Below are 17,027 nucleotides of genomic sequence, written 5' to 3' on the forward strand. Positions count from 1 at the left end.
AGGATCCCTTCTGCGTGTGGAGCAAAGTGCCAAAATTAGACGCAGCTGTTTTTGCAGTACGCTAAAGAATCCTCAGAAGGCAACAGCCCTTCTGTCTCAAATTGGTGACCTGGTAGACCAGCGGGTGCTCATTTCCGTGCCACAGCAGGAGACAAACCAGGGTTTCTATTCACACGTTTTCATGGTTCGGAAACCATCAGGCCAATTCCAAGGCCTAATTTTCAACTTGAAGTCTCTGAACAATTGGGTGGTCTACAAGAAGTTCCGAATGGAAACAATCTTTACTCTATTCTCCCCCCAAATTGCTTTATGGCTTCCCTTGATTTGGGGGAACACTTATTTTCACATCCCACGTTGCAATTAAGTGGGGGAAGAAAGTCCATCATCTCCAGTTCAGGGCTCTGCCGTTAAGCCTGTCCTCAGGCACTAGCCCCCCTGAGACTAAAAGGGATCGCTGTCATCCCATATTTAGAAGACCTTTTATTTTTTGTCCCCTCCTCGCCCCAATTACAAGATGAACTGCGGGTGGCCATTCCTTTTCTGGAAGATCTGGGGTGGTTGATGGGTGAAGAAAACCTCTTGCAGGGTCTTCAGTGGCCTTTTCCAGTGTCTGTCCGTATCACCACAGACACCAGTGCTTGGGGGTGGGGAGCCCACTTGGGTCAAAAGTGGCCCAAGGGCCCTGGTCGAGAGCAGAGTTGTCACGTACCTGATCCGAGGCAGAGATGCAGAGAGGGCTCCCCTTGTGGCTGAGTGCAGCACACCCCTGGTGTTGAGACAGAGGGTGCAGCGCCCACAGAAGCACTGGTTGCTGGCAGGGTCCTGATGGTAGACAGGCGGTCTCTAGCAGAATGCTGGGCAGGAATACACCAGACAGTCCAAGGAGGAACCAGGAACAACCAGGCAGTAGGTGCAAGACCGGCCGGGGGTCAAACACAGGGCTCGGCAGGAAGCTGCAACAGGTGCAAGCCAAAAGGTATAGCAGGAAGGCCAGAAGCAGACAAGTCCATGGGAAAGCCAAGATCAGGTACTGGAGGGCAGGTAGACAGGAAGCAAGTCCGTGAGCCATGCCGAGATCAGATAACGGGAGAGCCAAACTGGAGCAGGGATGGTCAGACGAAACCGGGGGTCAAAGCCAGGAGAGAGCAGACAGGTCAGGAACAAGCCGGGTCAAACTGGAATCCAGGAAGTAGCAATGCTCAGGAAACAGGAAGAGGTGAAGACAATCCAGCAATCTGATGGGCTGAGCAGAGTCCTTTTATAGGCCAGTGAATTAGTCTATGGCCTGAGTCCATTGCGGCCATGGGAAGTACTGGCAAAGTTGCCAGTTGCAGCACAGCCATTTCACAGACAATGAGTCTATGGCCGGAGTCCATTGTGGCAATTGGAAGTACTGGCGGAGTTGCCAGTTGCAGCATGGCCGTTTCTCTGACAAGAGTCCCAAAGATCAGCCAATTGGAGGGAGTTGCAGGCGATTTAGGAGGCTCTGAGGGCATTCGCCAATGAGTTGAAGGATCACCACATGCAGGCCCTCTCAGACAGACAGCCAGTTCCTTGATCTGACTGGCCGGGCACCATTTTTACTTGGGCCAAGGTGAACCAGAGCTCAATCTCTGCAGTACACCTCAGGGGAGTGGACAATCGTCTGGCGGACTTTGTCGCCAGCAGGTGCACGAATCAGAATGGTCACAGGGACGTCTTCCAGCTAGTGGCAGAGAAGTGGGGCTTTCCAGAGGTGAATCTATTCGCCAACAAAACAAATGACAAGGTTCCAAGGTATTTTTCGTTGGGAGAGGTGGGGGCCAGGGGGATAGACACCCTGGCTCAGAAGGGGGTGTTTTGCCTGTGCTATGCCTTTCCGTTCAAACTCATTCCCCTGGTCCTGAAGAAGATGGCACAAGAAAACACCACAATTATTCTAGTGGTCCCATACTGGCCAAAGCGGGCTTGACTTTCCACGCTGTCGCACCTGGTGGTAGAGCCTCCTCTCATGCTGCCCAAGAGGGAAGATCTACCGTTTCAGGGACCAGTCCTGTTGCCGCAAATACAGAGCCTGAAATGGTCAGCTTGGTGTCTGAGAAAAGCCTCCTGAAGTCTAAGGGGCTCTCAGACAGGGTTGAGAATACGTTCCTATCTAGCACGAAGGAGGTGACCCAAGCAATTTATTTTAAGTTTTGGAAAATCTTCTGTTCATGGTCGACACCAGGAAGGTGTTTGCAGGTATTCCAGCCGTCTTGGAGTTTTTCCAAGATGGAGCAGGCCAAGGGCTGGGCATTAGTATGTTAAAAGTTTAGGAGGCGGCCTTGTCTTTTTTTGGAGCAGCCCCTGGCGTTAGAACCTCTAGTCAGCAGGTTCTTTAAGACGCTAGCCAGAATTCGGCTCACTCCGTTTAGGATTCTGCCGAAATGGGATTTGGCAATCGTATTGCAAGGTTAGAATAGACGTTCGCAAGAAGATGATTTGTCCTTATAGTGGGCTACTCTCAAGATGGCCATTTTGGTTGAGATTTCAACAGCCAGACGCATTAGCGAGTTGCAAGCATTTTCTAATAAGGAGCCTTTCCTGCAAATTTGAGGACAGACTGGTAATGTGTACGAATCTGGGGTTTTTGCCTAAAGGTGGTTTCTAAATTTCACAGGGCTCAGGAGATCATTTTGCCTTGCTTCTGTACGTCGCCAACTAATCCTAAAGAAGCAGAATTCAACTGAATGGACACAAGGATCTGTGTCTTGCATTATTTTTAGTTGTACGAAGGCATTAGAAAGTCTAATGCCCTATTTATTTTGCATTCTGGTAAAAAAAATGGGTTTCCAAGCTTTGAAGAGCTCAATCGTCCAGCGGATCAAACAGACAATTGTGGAAGCTTATAAAATTCTGAAGGAGTGGCCATTTTCCCAGATGGCTCACTCCACACGGGCGCTGTCAGCTTCTTGGGCAGAGTGAGCTGGGGCGACACCAGAACAGATTTGCCGAGCAGCAACATGGTCAAGCTACTCCACGTTTATTAGGCATTATAGACTAGACCTTCTCTCAGCGCAAGATTAAGCGTTCGGGTGAAAGGTCCTCCAGACGGTAGCACCCCCCCCCCCCCCCAAAATCTGGTAAGTTCTCGTTGATCCTCTCCTGGACAGACTGGAGAAAACCAGGGTTAGACTCATCGGTAAGTCGGTTTCTAGGAGTCGTCCAGGACAGCAGGGTTTGTGTTAGTGTTTTCCCGGGAAGTTCTTGGATAAAAGACTGGGGACGAGTCCACATCAGACTAGCATGCCACAAAAACCGGACGACGGATCGTTCGATAATCTGATCGTGTGCACGGGGCTTTTCTCTAGTTTTTTTAAGTAGAGCCATAGGCATTTTCCCCTCCCCCATTTTGGATAGAGTAAGGGAGAGTTATAACCCGTCAGTGGTTTTTTTTTTTTGCCATCTGTATCCCACTTGGGAGATTTACCTTCACTTCCTGTCCCATAGCCAAAACAGGAAGTGAGAGCAAATTTACTTTTGATAATAACAGGACAAATAGAAGGGGTGAATCCCCCTTACGGGGGCAGAGGTATGACTAATGACCTAACAGGCGTCCTAATTGGTTTCCACTCTGTCCAAGACAAAAAAAAAAAAAAAGGGTTTTGCCTTCAGGCCCCTTTTACACTTGTGCGACTTACTTGTCCTTCGACTTGGGACTGCAAAGTTGCATGACAAAATTGTACCCCATTCATATCTGTGCAACTAAGTCGCAGCGACTAAAAAGTAGTCCCTGCATTACTTTGGTCTGACTTTGATGCGACTTGAGGTCCATAGACCTCAAGATTACACACAGTCATTGCTTCAAGTCTCGTCAAAGTCGTGACTTTTAGGTTGTACAAGTGGGAAAGGGCCTGAGTTCTACTGTTAGGTTAATGCTCAAGAGTGAAATGCAGTGCGCTGGATTGTGGTACTAATTAAACAAAAAAATGTCAGCATGTGTAGGTTTTCTAGTGCAGGTCAAACATCTAGCAACCATGAGATGGAGCCCTGTTCTTCCTTGCCTCTGCTTCCCACCCAAAGGTTCTGTTCAAACCTCTCAGTTGAGGTAAAATGAGGTAACGCACAGTATCACAACATACCATACACATGACTGCATTTTGTGTTGCTATTCATTTTCAATGGCACCCCAATGAACAAAGGTAACACCCATGCATTGCAGAGTACCTCAATGCATACCATACTACCCCTTTTTATGGTGCACTGCATTTTTTTTTCTGTTTTGGTGCGTTGGTAGCCCATTCACTTAACACAACGTGCAACATAAGTGCATTATACGCAACACACCTGAACATAAAAAGGGGTCAATGGACCCAAAGTCGAATCATACCTAAAAATATTCCTCAATGTCTTATCCATTTTCCTCCAACTCTTTCAATGGAACTATTTCATACAAAAGATCCAGTTTTTTATTTAGATTTTTGGTAGTCAAACAGCAGTAAAAATAACATACATAAAAACAAACAAATTTAGTTACATACTGGACAATAAAATCTGAAATAAAACATTAAACATATTAAAAATCATTAGGGTTTGAATGATAAGGTGCAGAAACATTTGCCTCGATTTCTTTGGACGGGAAAATATCAAGTTAAATATGTGACCAATTGGTATAAATGCAGAGGAGCCAACAGCATCCCAAATGGCGCAGACCCAACGTAGATGTATGAAAGTAACGACATATTAAGCCAGGACCTCTATATTCCCCTCTCTGATGCAATTAAAAAAAAAAAGTCTTCTATTGCATTTTACCATCCAGACAAAAGGAAATCAGTATATGCAAAGCACAGAATGGGTCTTTGTAAAAAGGTACCCAAAACAAGTTAAGAATTAGTAAACAATTTCAATTTTTATTCAATACAGACACAAAATTGTAAACACAGAATAAAAGATTTCAATCAAACTACTACATCAAGGGTTTATGTGACTCATCTAAATTCCATCATATGGAGATACCTTCAATCTGTCAGTGGTATTGAACCTCAATGCGTTTCAGCTCAGAGTCTTCATCAGGAGAAAAGTAAAAAGCCCAATGGATGCATAATAAAAGCAAATGCATATCCAAGGGAAACCCTGAGATGTAAACTTAGTGTGATGCAAGGGATGCCAAGTCAAGCCATCCCCTCAAAACGAGGGAAAGGTAACCTAGTGTATATGGGAGGAGAGCCCCTAAAAGTAGATAAAAATAAGTTTATCATATGGTGCCTCAGCATATGGGGTCAGAACTCAGCAAACAGACAGCCTTTGCTTGGCCTGGGATCTGACACCATATGCTGGGGCTCCCTAGGCGTACTCAATAAACGGATACCAGATGTGGATAAGCCTATGCTCATCTACATTTAGAGGCTCTTCTCTCATACACTAGGTGATCATTTCCTCTTGTTTTAAGGGGGTGGTTGGGCTTGGCATCCCTAACATCACACCAAATTTTCAACTCAGTTTCTCTTGGTTATGCACTGACTCTTATTATGCATCATTGGGCTTTTTACATCGTTTTCTCCTGATGAAGACTCTTTATGAGTTGAAACACATTAAGGTTCAATACCATTGACAGATGGATATTGAAGATATCTCCGTATGATGGAATTTAGATGTGAAATAAACACTTAACGTAGTTTGATTGCAATCTTGTATTGTGTTTACAATTTTTATCTGTATTGAATAAAGAGATCTATCTTTTACTAATGCTGATCATTTTGGGTACCTATACAAAGTCCCATTCCATGTTTTTGCATATAATATTTAAATAGGGATGAGGTACCCATAGAAGGAAATGGTCAGGTGAAAGCATTGAGATTATAGCAGTATTTTAAACAGAATACCACCTTTCCGGCATATGGAATAGTAAGATAGTGATGTCCCTCTTTAGAAGTGCTTATTCACCATCTCCCACTTTGACATCTGCACAGGATTCTGACGTACCCATTGTGACACTTTTTGCTATCACACTGAAAGGTATCCTATAGTAATCTATGGTTGTGTGCAGTTATTCCATAGATTATTATAGCATCCTGTGTGTCCAGTTCCTTCACAATGAAAAGAGCACAAATATTTTTCAATAAAAAGGCTCCATGTATGCAATTTACAAAAAACTTCCTTGTATTACTGTATATGGTCATTTTCTATTAAAACACTCAGGGTGATCATGTGATTAGAGCAAGCAGTCTCAACCACTTAGTACTCCGAAAGTAAAAAGTGAAAGGAAAGCATATGACAGTTTCCACCCAGGATCACAAGTAAAACATGGGCCTCAAAGCAGCACATTAATGAGGAAGGTGGATTTGAGTTGAGCACCCTTTACATTTATGTGTTGCAGTAATGGGCAGTGCCTTTCATTTCAAGTGGATGTAAACCCTCACGTATACCCAGTGAAGTGAACAGCCTCAGATCCTACACAGAGATTAAACAAATCTCCCTACACAAGTTTTACATGCATATCGGTTGTCTTCAGCTTTATATTTTTTTTAGAAAGTGCACGTCATGTTAGAAATTTTCTCTTCCTGTTCAGCACTAGGAGGTCAGTCTTGGCATATACTGTGTGACAGCTGATTGGAGAAAAGGCACACTCCCCCCCCCCCTCCACATAGGCAGAGGGAGGAAGGAAGGAATGTGCTGTAAATAGACCAGCTCTCTGCTAATCTATAGCACCCACCCCGAAAACAAAATTCAGCCTGGTTTTAGCTGATGGAGAACTTGTCAGAAGTTATCATGCTGATAACAGAGGAACAGAGCAGGAGAAAGCCACAAGACTTAGGGCTTTGGAGAGAGATAAGAACACATCGCATTACATAATCAATTACAAGCAGGTGTAAAGGGGTCCTTCCAAGCAAAACTAATTGCAACCTTAGGATACATACAGGAAAAAGGCAATCTAACTGGCCAGACTGGTCTCATTTCATGCACACCAAACTGCACTGCGCTAGGCCAATCCGCTTCCAACAATCTCATAGTTGCCAAAAATATATTTTACTGGGAACAAAACTAGCTGAGCCATATGAGAAGGAGAGAAAGAAAGAAAGATGGCGAAGAAGAGGGAGAGAAAGAAAGAAAGATGGCGAAGAAGAGGGAGAGAAAGAAAGAAAGATGGCGAAGAAGAGGGAGAGAAAGAAAGAAAGATGGCGAAGAAGAGGGAGAGAAAGAAAGAAAGATGGCGAAGAAGAGGAAGAGTGGGAGGGAGGAAGAGGGGAGAAGATATATATTTATATATCACACAGCACATGACCAGAGTCTGCAGTCCCACTGGAAGCACTGTGGAAAGCCTGCTAAATATAAAATGAACAGGCTGACTCTGTTCCTGTGTCTCCTGGTAGCATTGGCAAGTCACCAACAAATTTAACTTATTGCCTAGAGTTCCTCTCAAACAGTCTCTTGAACCTTTTCATTTTAAAGTGCTCCTGTTAGAGAAATATGAAGATGTCCATGGCTGACTTCTTCTAGTTTAGTTTACTGGTTGTCTGGTAGTCATTCTGATGCTTTGGCTTAGAAGCAGAATTAAACCCAAAACTAAAAAATGTAATATATTGCAGCTTACCAATCATTAGAACGGGTGGCTGCATTCATTTTATTTTCTTTGGCTTTTTCCCCTCTGTGTCACCTGGTAAACTGGCCAGTTACACATCTCCTGTATTAGTGAGACACTACTCTGGACGAATGAGAATAGGAGGCACGGCAGTACTGTCAGTCTGGGGAAGGGGAGTTTTTAAATGTCTTATCAGATTTTGAACCACTAACAAGTTGAAGCCAAACTCCAGCTCGCACCAGTTACAGAAAACATTTTAAGCTTTTAGGATAAAAGGTCTTACATGAATAAATAGAAGCTGATAATTTGTATGACCCTTGCCAGTGTTAAATGGTTTGCCTCATCCATGTAAACTAGTGGTCTCCAAACCAAGGCCTGCAAGCAGCCCTTTGCTTGCTTTTTTTCTGGCCTTTAGGGCAGGATTTCACCAAGACACCAACAATTGGGCATAATTACCCCCACTGACACAAACGAAGGGGCATAATTCCTCCCAATTAAATCAATGATTGTGCACACCAAGGATGGGACATAATTCTTCCAATTGACACCAACAATCGGGACACCCACTGATGTCGGGACATTTTCTACTTCCAATGGCCACAATCTGGGCCCACCCCGCTGAAGTCTGAAGGACAGTAAACTGCCACTTTGTTTAGAAAATTTAGAGAACCCTGCTGGAGAGTTTGTGCTGTTAACAGCAGACTTACTGTCTGCATTACCAGAAAAAAAGAAAAACCAATGCAGCCATCACATCTAAGAGTTGTTAAGTTGCAATATAAAACAAAGGTTTACTTTTGGGTTTCATTTTTTTTTTTTTTTTTTAAACAAGATAGTACAGGTGATACATTTTGAACTTCAGTCATTCTTGTTCCAAGTCATTGTCCCAGAATTATTAAAGCCAGAAAACTAGTATCCTCAGAAGTCAGTAAAAAAACCTCCATACTTCGTACACAACAGGTATATTTAAATCCAAATACTACAAATAACAGCAGCCTAAAAACGTAACAAGGCACGCTTTCCTACAAGAGGAACAAAACCATAATGCTGGCCATACACTGTGCAAATTCTGCCTGGTTCCTTAGGAAGGCTGCCTTGTCATCTGTCTGCTGCCCAATATCTTCTTATCGAAGAAGCCATGCAGAAAGTTGCCAGCCGAACAGAGGCTGCATTCATTTAGATGCAGGCGCTGTTCAGGTAACCCAAGAGCTGGCTAGGCTGGCTGCCCAAATACAATAGTTGTCATTGGAGATTCATACATCGTAGATGAAAGAATACATTTTTTTTCTTCGTTTTGCAGGCTGAGCGGTAATTAAAAAAAAAGCTCAGTGTATGGCTAGCTTTAGTCCTTTGGCTCCTAGGGATTCACCAGCCCTGACATCCTCCCTTTACTGGTTGTGCATGCTGGGATATAGCCCTAGAGCAGCTTTAAACATAAGAGTTGTCTAATTAGGTCTAGCCAAGCACAACCCCTAAGACGCTGCTAAGGGTTACGGTGGGTATAAAGTACAGCACATCAGAAAAAGGAGTACTGCAACAAATCCCACTCACTGAACAGATTATAAAAATGTCATTTAGGGAAACATTTCAGTTACTGTATTCAACGTTCACACCAAACGTTCCGTTTTAAAAATTAGAAAAAAAAAAAAAAAAATCACACAGTAGGTACTTGCAATCCGGCACTTGTAAATACTTATAGATTTTTATATATATATTTTAAAAATGTTCCTTTTCATAAGGCATCACAGATTGTAACGTCCAGCGTCAGCACAGTTTGTCCTTGGAGATTGCACGATGGGGCTTTGTCCCCAGAATAAAAACAAGGATTAGGAAGTGTCCGCTGAATCATCCTCTGAGTGGAGCTGGAGTGTTTTTTTTTTATTTTATTATCCGAAACTAAAAGCAACCTTCTCAGTTTTCGTTACTGACTCCGGCCTCGCTGCAGCTCTGTTCATAGGATGGCGGAGCGTCTGTTGAAGAAGAAGAAGAAAATAAGCCCCTTCATGTATACCTTACAGGGTCTGAATATATAGATGCGGTAGCGAGTCATTTTCTAAATAGGAATCAATGGTGTCCACATACACTTTAGTGTGATTTAATCCAAGAAAAATTCCAATACTTTATTTAAAATGTTCAAAGACAATAGAAATATGTTGTGTTCTTTTTTCAATTTAGGAGACAAAAAAAAAAAATATATCAGTCAGCTCAAAAAAAAAAAAAAAAAACTAAAGTTTAACAGTTTTAACGTGTATGGTAATAGGTAATACTGTATTTTATTCAGTTTGATTATTTGAGCATTTAAAAGCCCTGATGCCCAACATGTGGCTCAAAAGAGATGTGGGCCTTTCCAGACCCCAGTATTGGGAGTGGCACTGATCTGTAAAGGGGGTGCAATGGTAGTATTAATGGCATAACATCACCAATCTGGGACTGTCTCCTGCAGCAAGTCTCCACCAATAGCTGTAGTAGGTCTGCAGACTAGGACCTCTCTGCTAGTATGTCTGCAGTCTGACTCTCGGGGGGCCATATTTGAGGCCCTCTATACCCAATAAGTGGACAACCACTGATTTAAGAAAGAAGAATGGGGGGAAGCGCCATCCAAGTGCAGTATTATAACATAGGATTTCCAAAGGTAAAAAACACTCACAAGAATAAATCAAACAGACTTTTTGCATAGGGTAGTATTCACCCCTCATCACTGTCCTGCAGGTGCCACCTGGGGTCTGGACCACTGGAGATCATGAAGGAAGGAATGGATGCCCCGATGGAAACCAGGAAGTCCACGCCGACCAGAGTGGAGCGCACCAGCGGACGTGACATCACTTAGAGAGGAAGAGTTGGCTGAAGGTAAAGGCTACACTCTCAAAGCTCCCTGCTCCTTCTCAGGCCTTTTGATGGAGCAGGGATCTCTGAGTGCATAGCATGATCCCTTCGACCACCTCTTCCTCTCCTAGTGACATCACTTCCACCGGTGCGTTCACGCTGGTTGGCGAGGACCTTTTAGTTTCCAACAGGACAACCAATCCTCCATCCATGATCTCCAGCGGTCTGGACCCCAGGTGGCTCCTGCAGGACAGAGATGAGGGGCGAATATACCTACCCTATGTGATAAGCCTGTTTATGATTTATTCTTGAGAGTTTTTAACTTTTGGAAATAAACTCCATGTTTTAATACTGCACTTAGGTGGCGCTTCCCCTCTTTCTTCTTTCTTGTAGCAATACAGAGCTAGCTTAACTCTGAGGACAGCAGCTGCCAGTGACCCATCACACATGCCCCTTGTGTATAGACTACTTCTTCATCAAACTTTAAAGACAGTCACAGCTTCACATGTTGTGTATATCCCTTTGAGCTGTTCGCACACATACCCCATGCGCCTGAATAAATTTGATCTTGCTGAACCACTGATTTAAAAAAAAAAAAAAAAAAAAACTGTTTCCTACGTCCTTCTGATGGCGTGACTAGAAGATGCAGATGAATGACATGATCCCTCTCCTCTATTCATAGAACATTTTGTATTCTGTGAATGCACCAGAGTGGCAGAAGGGGAGGGCAAGCCCTATGATCCTTCACTGTCAGAACCATGTAAACTATCTCCTGTTGCACCAGAAGGTCACCACTTTAACCACTTGCCGACCGCCGCAAGTACATATACTGCGGCGGTCAGCCCCTCACAGGCAAAATGACGCATGGGTACGTCACTAGCCTGTGAGGCTCTGGGGAGCGAGCACGCGCAGCCGGAGGCGCGCTCCCGCTCGGTCACGAACCCCCCCCCCCCCCGAGCGTGTGCCCGGCGGACCCGATGTCCGCCGGGCACTCATGATCGTCCGTGACAGAGGGAGAAAGGCAGGCGGCTGATGTAAACAAGCCGCCTGTCATTCTCCCCTGTGTAGGAATAGTGATCATACGGTTCTACTATGTAGGACCATTGATCACTGTTGCTACAGCTCATGCCACGGCCAATCACAGTTAGAATCACGACCCTAGGGACACACACCACCCCTCCCTCTCAAAAAAAGTTAACCCCTTCACTACCAGTGTCATTTTACAGTAAGTGCATATCTATAGCACTGATTACTGTAGTAATGTCACTGGTAACCCCAAAAGTGTCAAAAATGTCAGTCAAGGGTCCGATCTGTCCGCCCCAATGTCGCAGTCCCGCAAAAAAAAAAAAGTCGCAGATCGCCGCCATTACGCGTTAAAAAAACAAAAATGACAAAAACCTTTCCCTTTGTTAGTAAACGCGATAACTTTTGCGCAGACCAATCAAAATACGCTTTTTGCGATTTTTTTAACCAAACATATGTAGCATAAAACAAATTGTCCTTAAATGTTAAAAAAATTTAGATTTTTACATTTTTATGGGGGAATTTCATATAAAAAAAATGTGAAAAATATTATTTTTGCAAAATGTACGCTCTTTTATTGTTTATAGCGCATGATCCAAAAAAAAAAAAAAAAAAAAATAATCGCATAGGTGATCAAATACCACCAAAAGAAAGCTCCGTTTGTGGGAAAAAAAAGGACATCAAATTCGTTTAGGTACAGCGTCGCATGACCGCGCAATTGTCCATTAAAGTCACACAGTGCCGAATCGCAAAATACCCCCTGGTCAGGAAGGGGGTAAAATCTTCCGGGGCTTAAGTGGTTAAAGATCAAACACTGATGAGAGACTTTTTACAGTAACCAACAGAATGTCTGATACACTTTACTAGAAGTAAATTAAGTTCCTGGTGCTGTATACCCAAAAGCAATTTTAACTAAATATCAGCTTCAAAGTGGAACTTTAGTCATAAAATTAAGTCCTGCTAGATCACTTCAGACTGGCCCGTTTCGCAGGTATGTCATGTAAAACATTATAAATAAATGCCTATACCGTTTTAAATCCAGTAATACACAGTCTCTCACCCTGCTCTGCACATGCTCAGTTGAGCTCTATTTTTAGGTACTGACAAAATTGTAGCGGTAGATTTGCTGACAGTCTTAAAATGGAATTAAGCCCCCCTTGTCCTTTACAGCCAAGAAAGCTGCTTCTATTTGATCACATGTGCAGCACCTGCAGTTGCAGATCGGTTATGGCACCAGCCGTTTGATGGTTTAACAGTTTGGTTGAAGACACAAGGAAACGTGACAGTTAGTAATCTCGGCATTCCAGGAATGAAACTTTTGAAACCCTTAAAGTGATGGGGTTAGTTCTGCTTTATTATTTACTGCTGTTCAGGGGGGGGTCTAGGCCTCAGCAAAATGGCAGCCTCTAGCAAGAAGAAACATGAGCAATGCTGGATGCAATTTACAGCACACACTCATTTTGGTAGCATAATTATTAATGTGGAATGTAGGTTTCTTGCTAACGAACATTTATTTATTGAGTTATGTGTAAAGTTCAGCTTAAATGAGTATTGAAAGCCCAAACTTATTTATTTTGTTTGCTGGCTAACTGGTGTTGGGAAAGCCTTTGTGCTGTGCAATGCCTTTCCATGCCCACCTTACTTTAAAAGCTAGTTAAAAATTGGGGTGGTTGCCATTTTTGCTTAGGTTTTTATTGCTGTCGGGATCCTGAAGGACCACAGGCACTTCATCAGAAAGTGATGGAAAAATTAAAATGTTCCAATGGTCGCTGAAACAGAAGGCAAGCAGAAGTCTTAATATGGACATCTGTAGTAGCAAAAAAGGTCAACGGTAGGTTTTTTTTCCTCATTTGGAGATTTTTAACTTATTTACTGTTGTGTCCTGGACAAGAAAGGAAGGGAAATTTCCTTACCATGTCCAAAAGCAAAAATTAGAAAAATATTCTAACTGTTTCACACAAAAAAAAAAAAAAAAGTTTAGGCTTTAGATATACTTTAATATTTTTGAGCAGTTGATTTTTGACATCCTTTAATGCAATTCTTTATTCTGCTTAGAGCCCAACTGTGGAGATTACCTGCTGCTTGTTCAGTCTAATGCCCCATACACACATGCAGATTATCTGCAGACTTTTGTCTGCAGACTTACCAAAACCATATAATATGAGGTCAAACCTAAACACTTTCAATTTGTATGCAATCCGGCAGGCCCTTGCACTACATAGAAAAGGTAAGTCTGCAGACAAAAGTCTGCAGATAATCTGCACGTGTGTATGGGGCATAAGGGTACAGGAATAAGAAGTAATACCACCCTATCCCTTGCTCCAGCAGTGTGACTAATCCTGTGAAGTCTCTTCTGTACGGCATCCTGACCGCAGTCACACTCCTGGCATCTCCAATTACAAAACAGGATTAATTGCCCTGCATTGTATGTGATGCCAAGGGACAGCTCGCAGCCTATAGCACTGAAGGGACAGGAGAGCACTGGAGCTGGCTAGAGCTGGGGTAAAGCAAGCGTTACAGCCCTTTCATCTCCCTAGAAATACTGCAAGTATGTAACCCTTGCAGTGGGGAAGCCCTATGGCAAGGGTATTTTTTTTTGTGTCCTAGATTTTGGCTCTAAAGGGTTACATAAACCCACAATACTAAAATCAGTGTGTATATGCATTAAAGCATCCTTGTTATACTCACTGTGGAACCTAAAGGGGTTAATCCTCCACACTGTGTAAAAAGGCTGTTTGATCCCGTCCTCTCTGATCCTCCCCTTTTTATACTGTCCCCAATCCATCTGACACTCTTATAAAGCAGCGGGGGCAAGTCTGCAAATGCTATGTGTTAGATCGTAGTATGCACTCCTTCCAACAAAAAAAAAAATGATACGAACGCATGTGATCAGTGCAGGGCCGCTTAGCACTGTCCCAACAGTGGGTCATGGGGCATGCAGACCCTACAGAGGAAACGTCCGAGTAGAATGGAAACTCCTCCTACAAGCTGAATCAACGTTCAGCTGGACAGACAAGTCACATGACTGCTATATACCACTGCTTAGAAAAGGTATTTAGCAGTTTAACCTACCTAAAATTAATGCATTACCATGTTTACTGTACTGTGGGGTCCTCATATTGTGAATACCGTGCCATGTGTTTAGTATCACTTTAATGGTGGCTTGGCATAGCAGCAACATCTCTGGAGCTAGAAGTCAATTTTACCATACAATTCTCCAAATATCATTCCTGACAGTTAAAAGTGCACTTACCATAAGGATAACCCCATGTGCTGTACTCAGGGGGTAGAATAAGTGAGCCTGCTGTCGGCACCGGAACGACTGCCCCCTCAGCATAATAAGGGATTGTAGATCCTGTGGATAAGCAAAGAGTTGGGTGCGAGGGGGAGCCTAGATTTTCCATCTGTGCATTCGGAAAGTTCAGCTCAGATGCATAGCAGAATGGGGCGTTTGCTTGCTGCTGGGAGTGGCACTTGGTGGGGATAGACACATTGTCCATTGGCTGGGTGCTGCCACACTGGTCATCATCAGCAGGGGGCGCCGAGGGGACGACAGGAGCTGGCACCTGTGATATAGAATGTCTCAGTCCTAAGCGAGCTTGACTGACCGGTATATTTCCGATGTAGATGGGTAATGTCACCGACACCTCTGGATTTTTTACTGTTACCTAGGTGGAAAAGAAAAACATTTAATCCTGGTTCACATCATGTACAAAAAAAAACTCCACTACCACTTTAAAAATATTAGTTACATAAAATAAGCTACTGGTTACATAAAATAAGCTACTATAACATAGCTGGCCACAGATGGATTGAAATGTGGTCAGTTCAGCAGGAATCATCCCAAGTTCGAGCCATCTACGGCTATTCCTGCTTGCCAGAAGTCTATTTAGTAATCAACATCTCTTGAACGGGATTGTTGGAAAATTATAAAGCAGAGTTCCACCCAAAAGTGGAACTTCCTCTTTAATACTCCTGACATGCCACATTTGGTATGCCCTTTGCTGGGAGGGGAAGCAGGTACCTAGATTTGACAGGTACCCGCTCCCACTTCTGCTCGGGCTGCCTAGATGGCTGGAGCGGAAGGTCTCCACTTCCCCCTCCCTCCCTGCAATCTTCTGGGCCACGTCGGAGGTCCCAGAAGACTGCCAGCCATTCATGACGTGCAGTGCGCACCCAGCTGTGAAGCCGCAAGCTGTCACAGCCGGGTGCCCACACTAGAGACACCGGCGCCACCGAGAGGAGAGGAGCGAGGCTTCGGGCAGCAGGATAGGTGAGTGCGTGTTTATTAAAAGTCAGCAGCTACACTTTTTGTAGTAGCTGACTTTTAATAAACAAAAAAACAAGTGGAACTTCACTTTATTTGATCAGAGCCTGAGCCTGAGCCAGTTGACTCCAGCGCTGATCAATGTGTCCCGATAGTGAAGGAGCCTCACAATAAAATAGGACAGTGGGGAGGATTCCTCCATCCACCTCACTTGTGTGGATGTGGGAATCCATTCAGGTTTTTTTTTTTTGACCAGCCTGCCAGCTAATTGAAAAAAGACAATCCATGTATTGCCAACCTAAGATATGCATGAGACTTGTCTGTATGGCTACCTGCAGCCGTGGCGCAGTCCCTAGCTACAACGTAGAAAAGAGTCATTGGTTTAATAGTTGCTGACTTGTCATATGCCTGACCTTATAAATTGCACACTCTGGATTTGGGAAACACTAAAGCTAAAGACATCAAAAGTAAAATAAAGCTAAATAAGAGGACAAATGGTTAATCTTTTATAAAACTTAGTATAATTATGAAGACTTAACCAACATAATCCCTTTTATGACTGGGTCCTTTTACAGTTAAATGGGTAAGCTTCAGGATAATTTCAAAGTGAACTCTTGCTTTGACCCTGCTTTATTTACCACCAAGATAATTACTAGTGAGCGCTAAGGACTCTCCAGCTACCTCCATGTGACAGAGATGGGCCCAAGCACTAATGGAAGGGAAATATATGAACCCCATACTGGGAGAGTATTGGGTACTTCCCCTCACGCCCATCACCAGGCAAAGGAGAAAAGGAGATAGAGTGTATGCAGAGGAAGGCATTAAAGCAAACTTGTTTCTTTTCAGCAAATGGTGAAAGCACTGGTTCCCTTTAAAAGGTTTAAGTGAAGTGGTGAGAGCAGGTTAGGAAAAAGTTACAAGTCACGGACATTATTTTACATGATTTTATTCTCCATTGAAAAACAAAAAATAAAAAAACACACAAGACCGAGCTTCCAGAACAAAAAAACACCTACGACTTGATAAAATGTAGACTAATACAAAAGCCCTAGATTTGCTTTAGGTACTATATTTTATAAAAATTTATCACAGGTCCACTTTGAGGTGACCCATATTAAAAATAAATTAATTACTTTTTTTCTCTCCTACACCAGGCTTAGCCCATGTGCTAAGATGAGTGCCCAGGCAACCTGCCACTTCCAAGCAAGAAGTACTATAGGGAGGCCACCTACTGACCGGTTATCACCGTCATGGCGGCACCAAGCATCCGGCTCCTGCAGCTGGAAAGGCTACCAAGACACTAGATGCAGCAACTGATTTATTTATTTTTTTAATTCTGTCTTTATTAATGGCTATACATGTTACATAAGAACATGTTAG

The 17,027-nt window shown here is 43.4% G+C and overlaps 1 protein-coding gene across 1 annotated transcript in view; it reads right to left on the reverse strand.

Annotated features, from left to right (window-relative positions):
- Positions 1-9,233: 9,233 nt before the first annotated feature.
- Positions 9,234-17,027, reverse strand: part of ARRDC1 (arrestin domain containing 1) — an 80,908-nt gene continuing 73,114 nt past the window's right edge. The window contains exons 7-8 of the mRNA XM_082264562.1: positions 14,634-15,048; positions 9,234-9,504 (exon numbers count right to left, since the gene is read on the reverse strand). Coding sequence (XP_082120688.1) covers positions 9,446-9,504; positions 14,634-15,048 — 474 coding nt within the window. The 3' untranslated portion in view covers positions 9,234-9,445. The remainder of the gene's footprint in view (positions 9,505-14,633; positions 15,049-17,027) is intronic.

The sequence above is a fragment of the Pelophylax lessonae genome (assembly GCF_965119305.1).
Source record: "Pelophylax lessonae genome assembly, chromosome: 7".
NCBI lineage: Eukaryota > Metazoa > Chordata > Amphibia > Anura > Ranidae > Pelophylax > Pelophylax lessonae.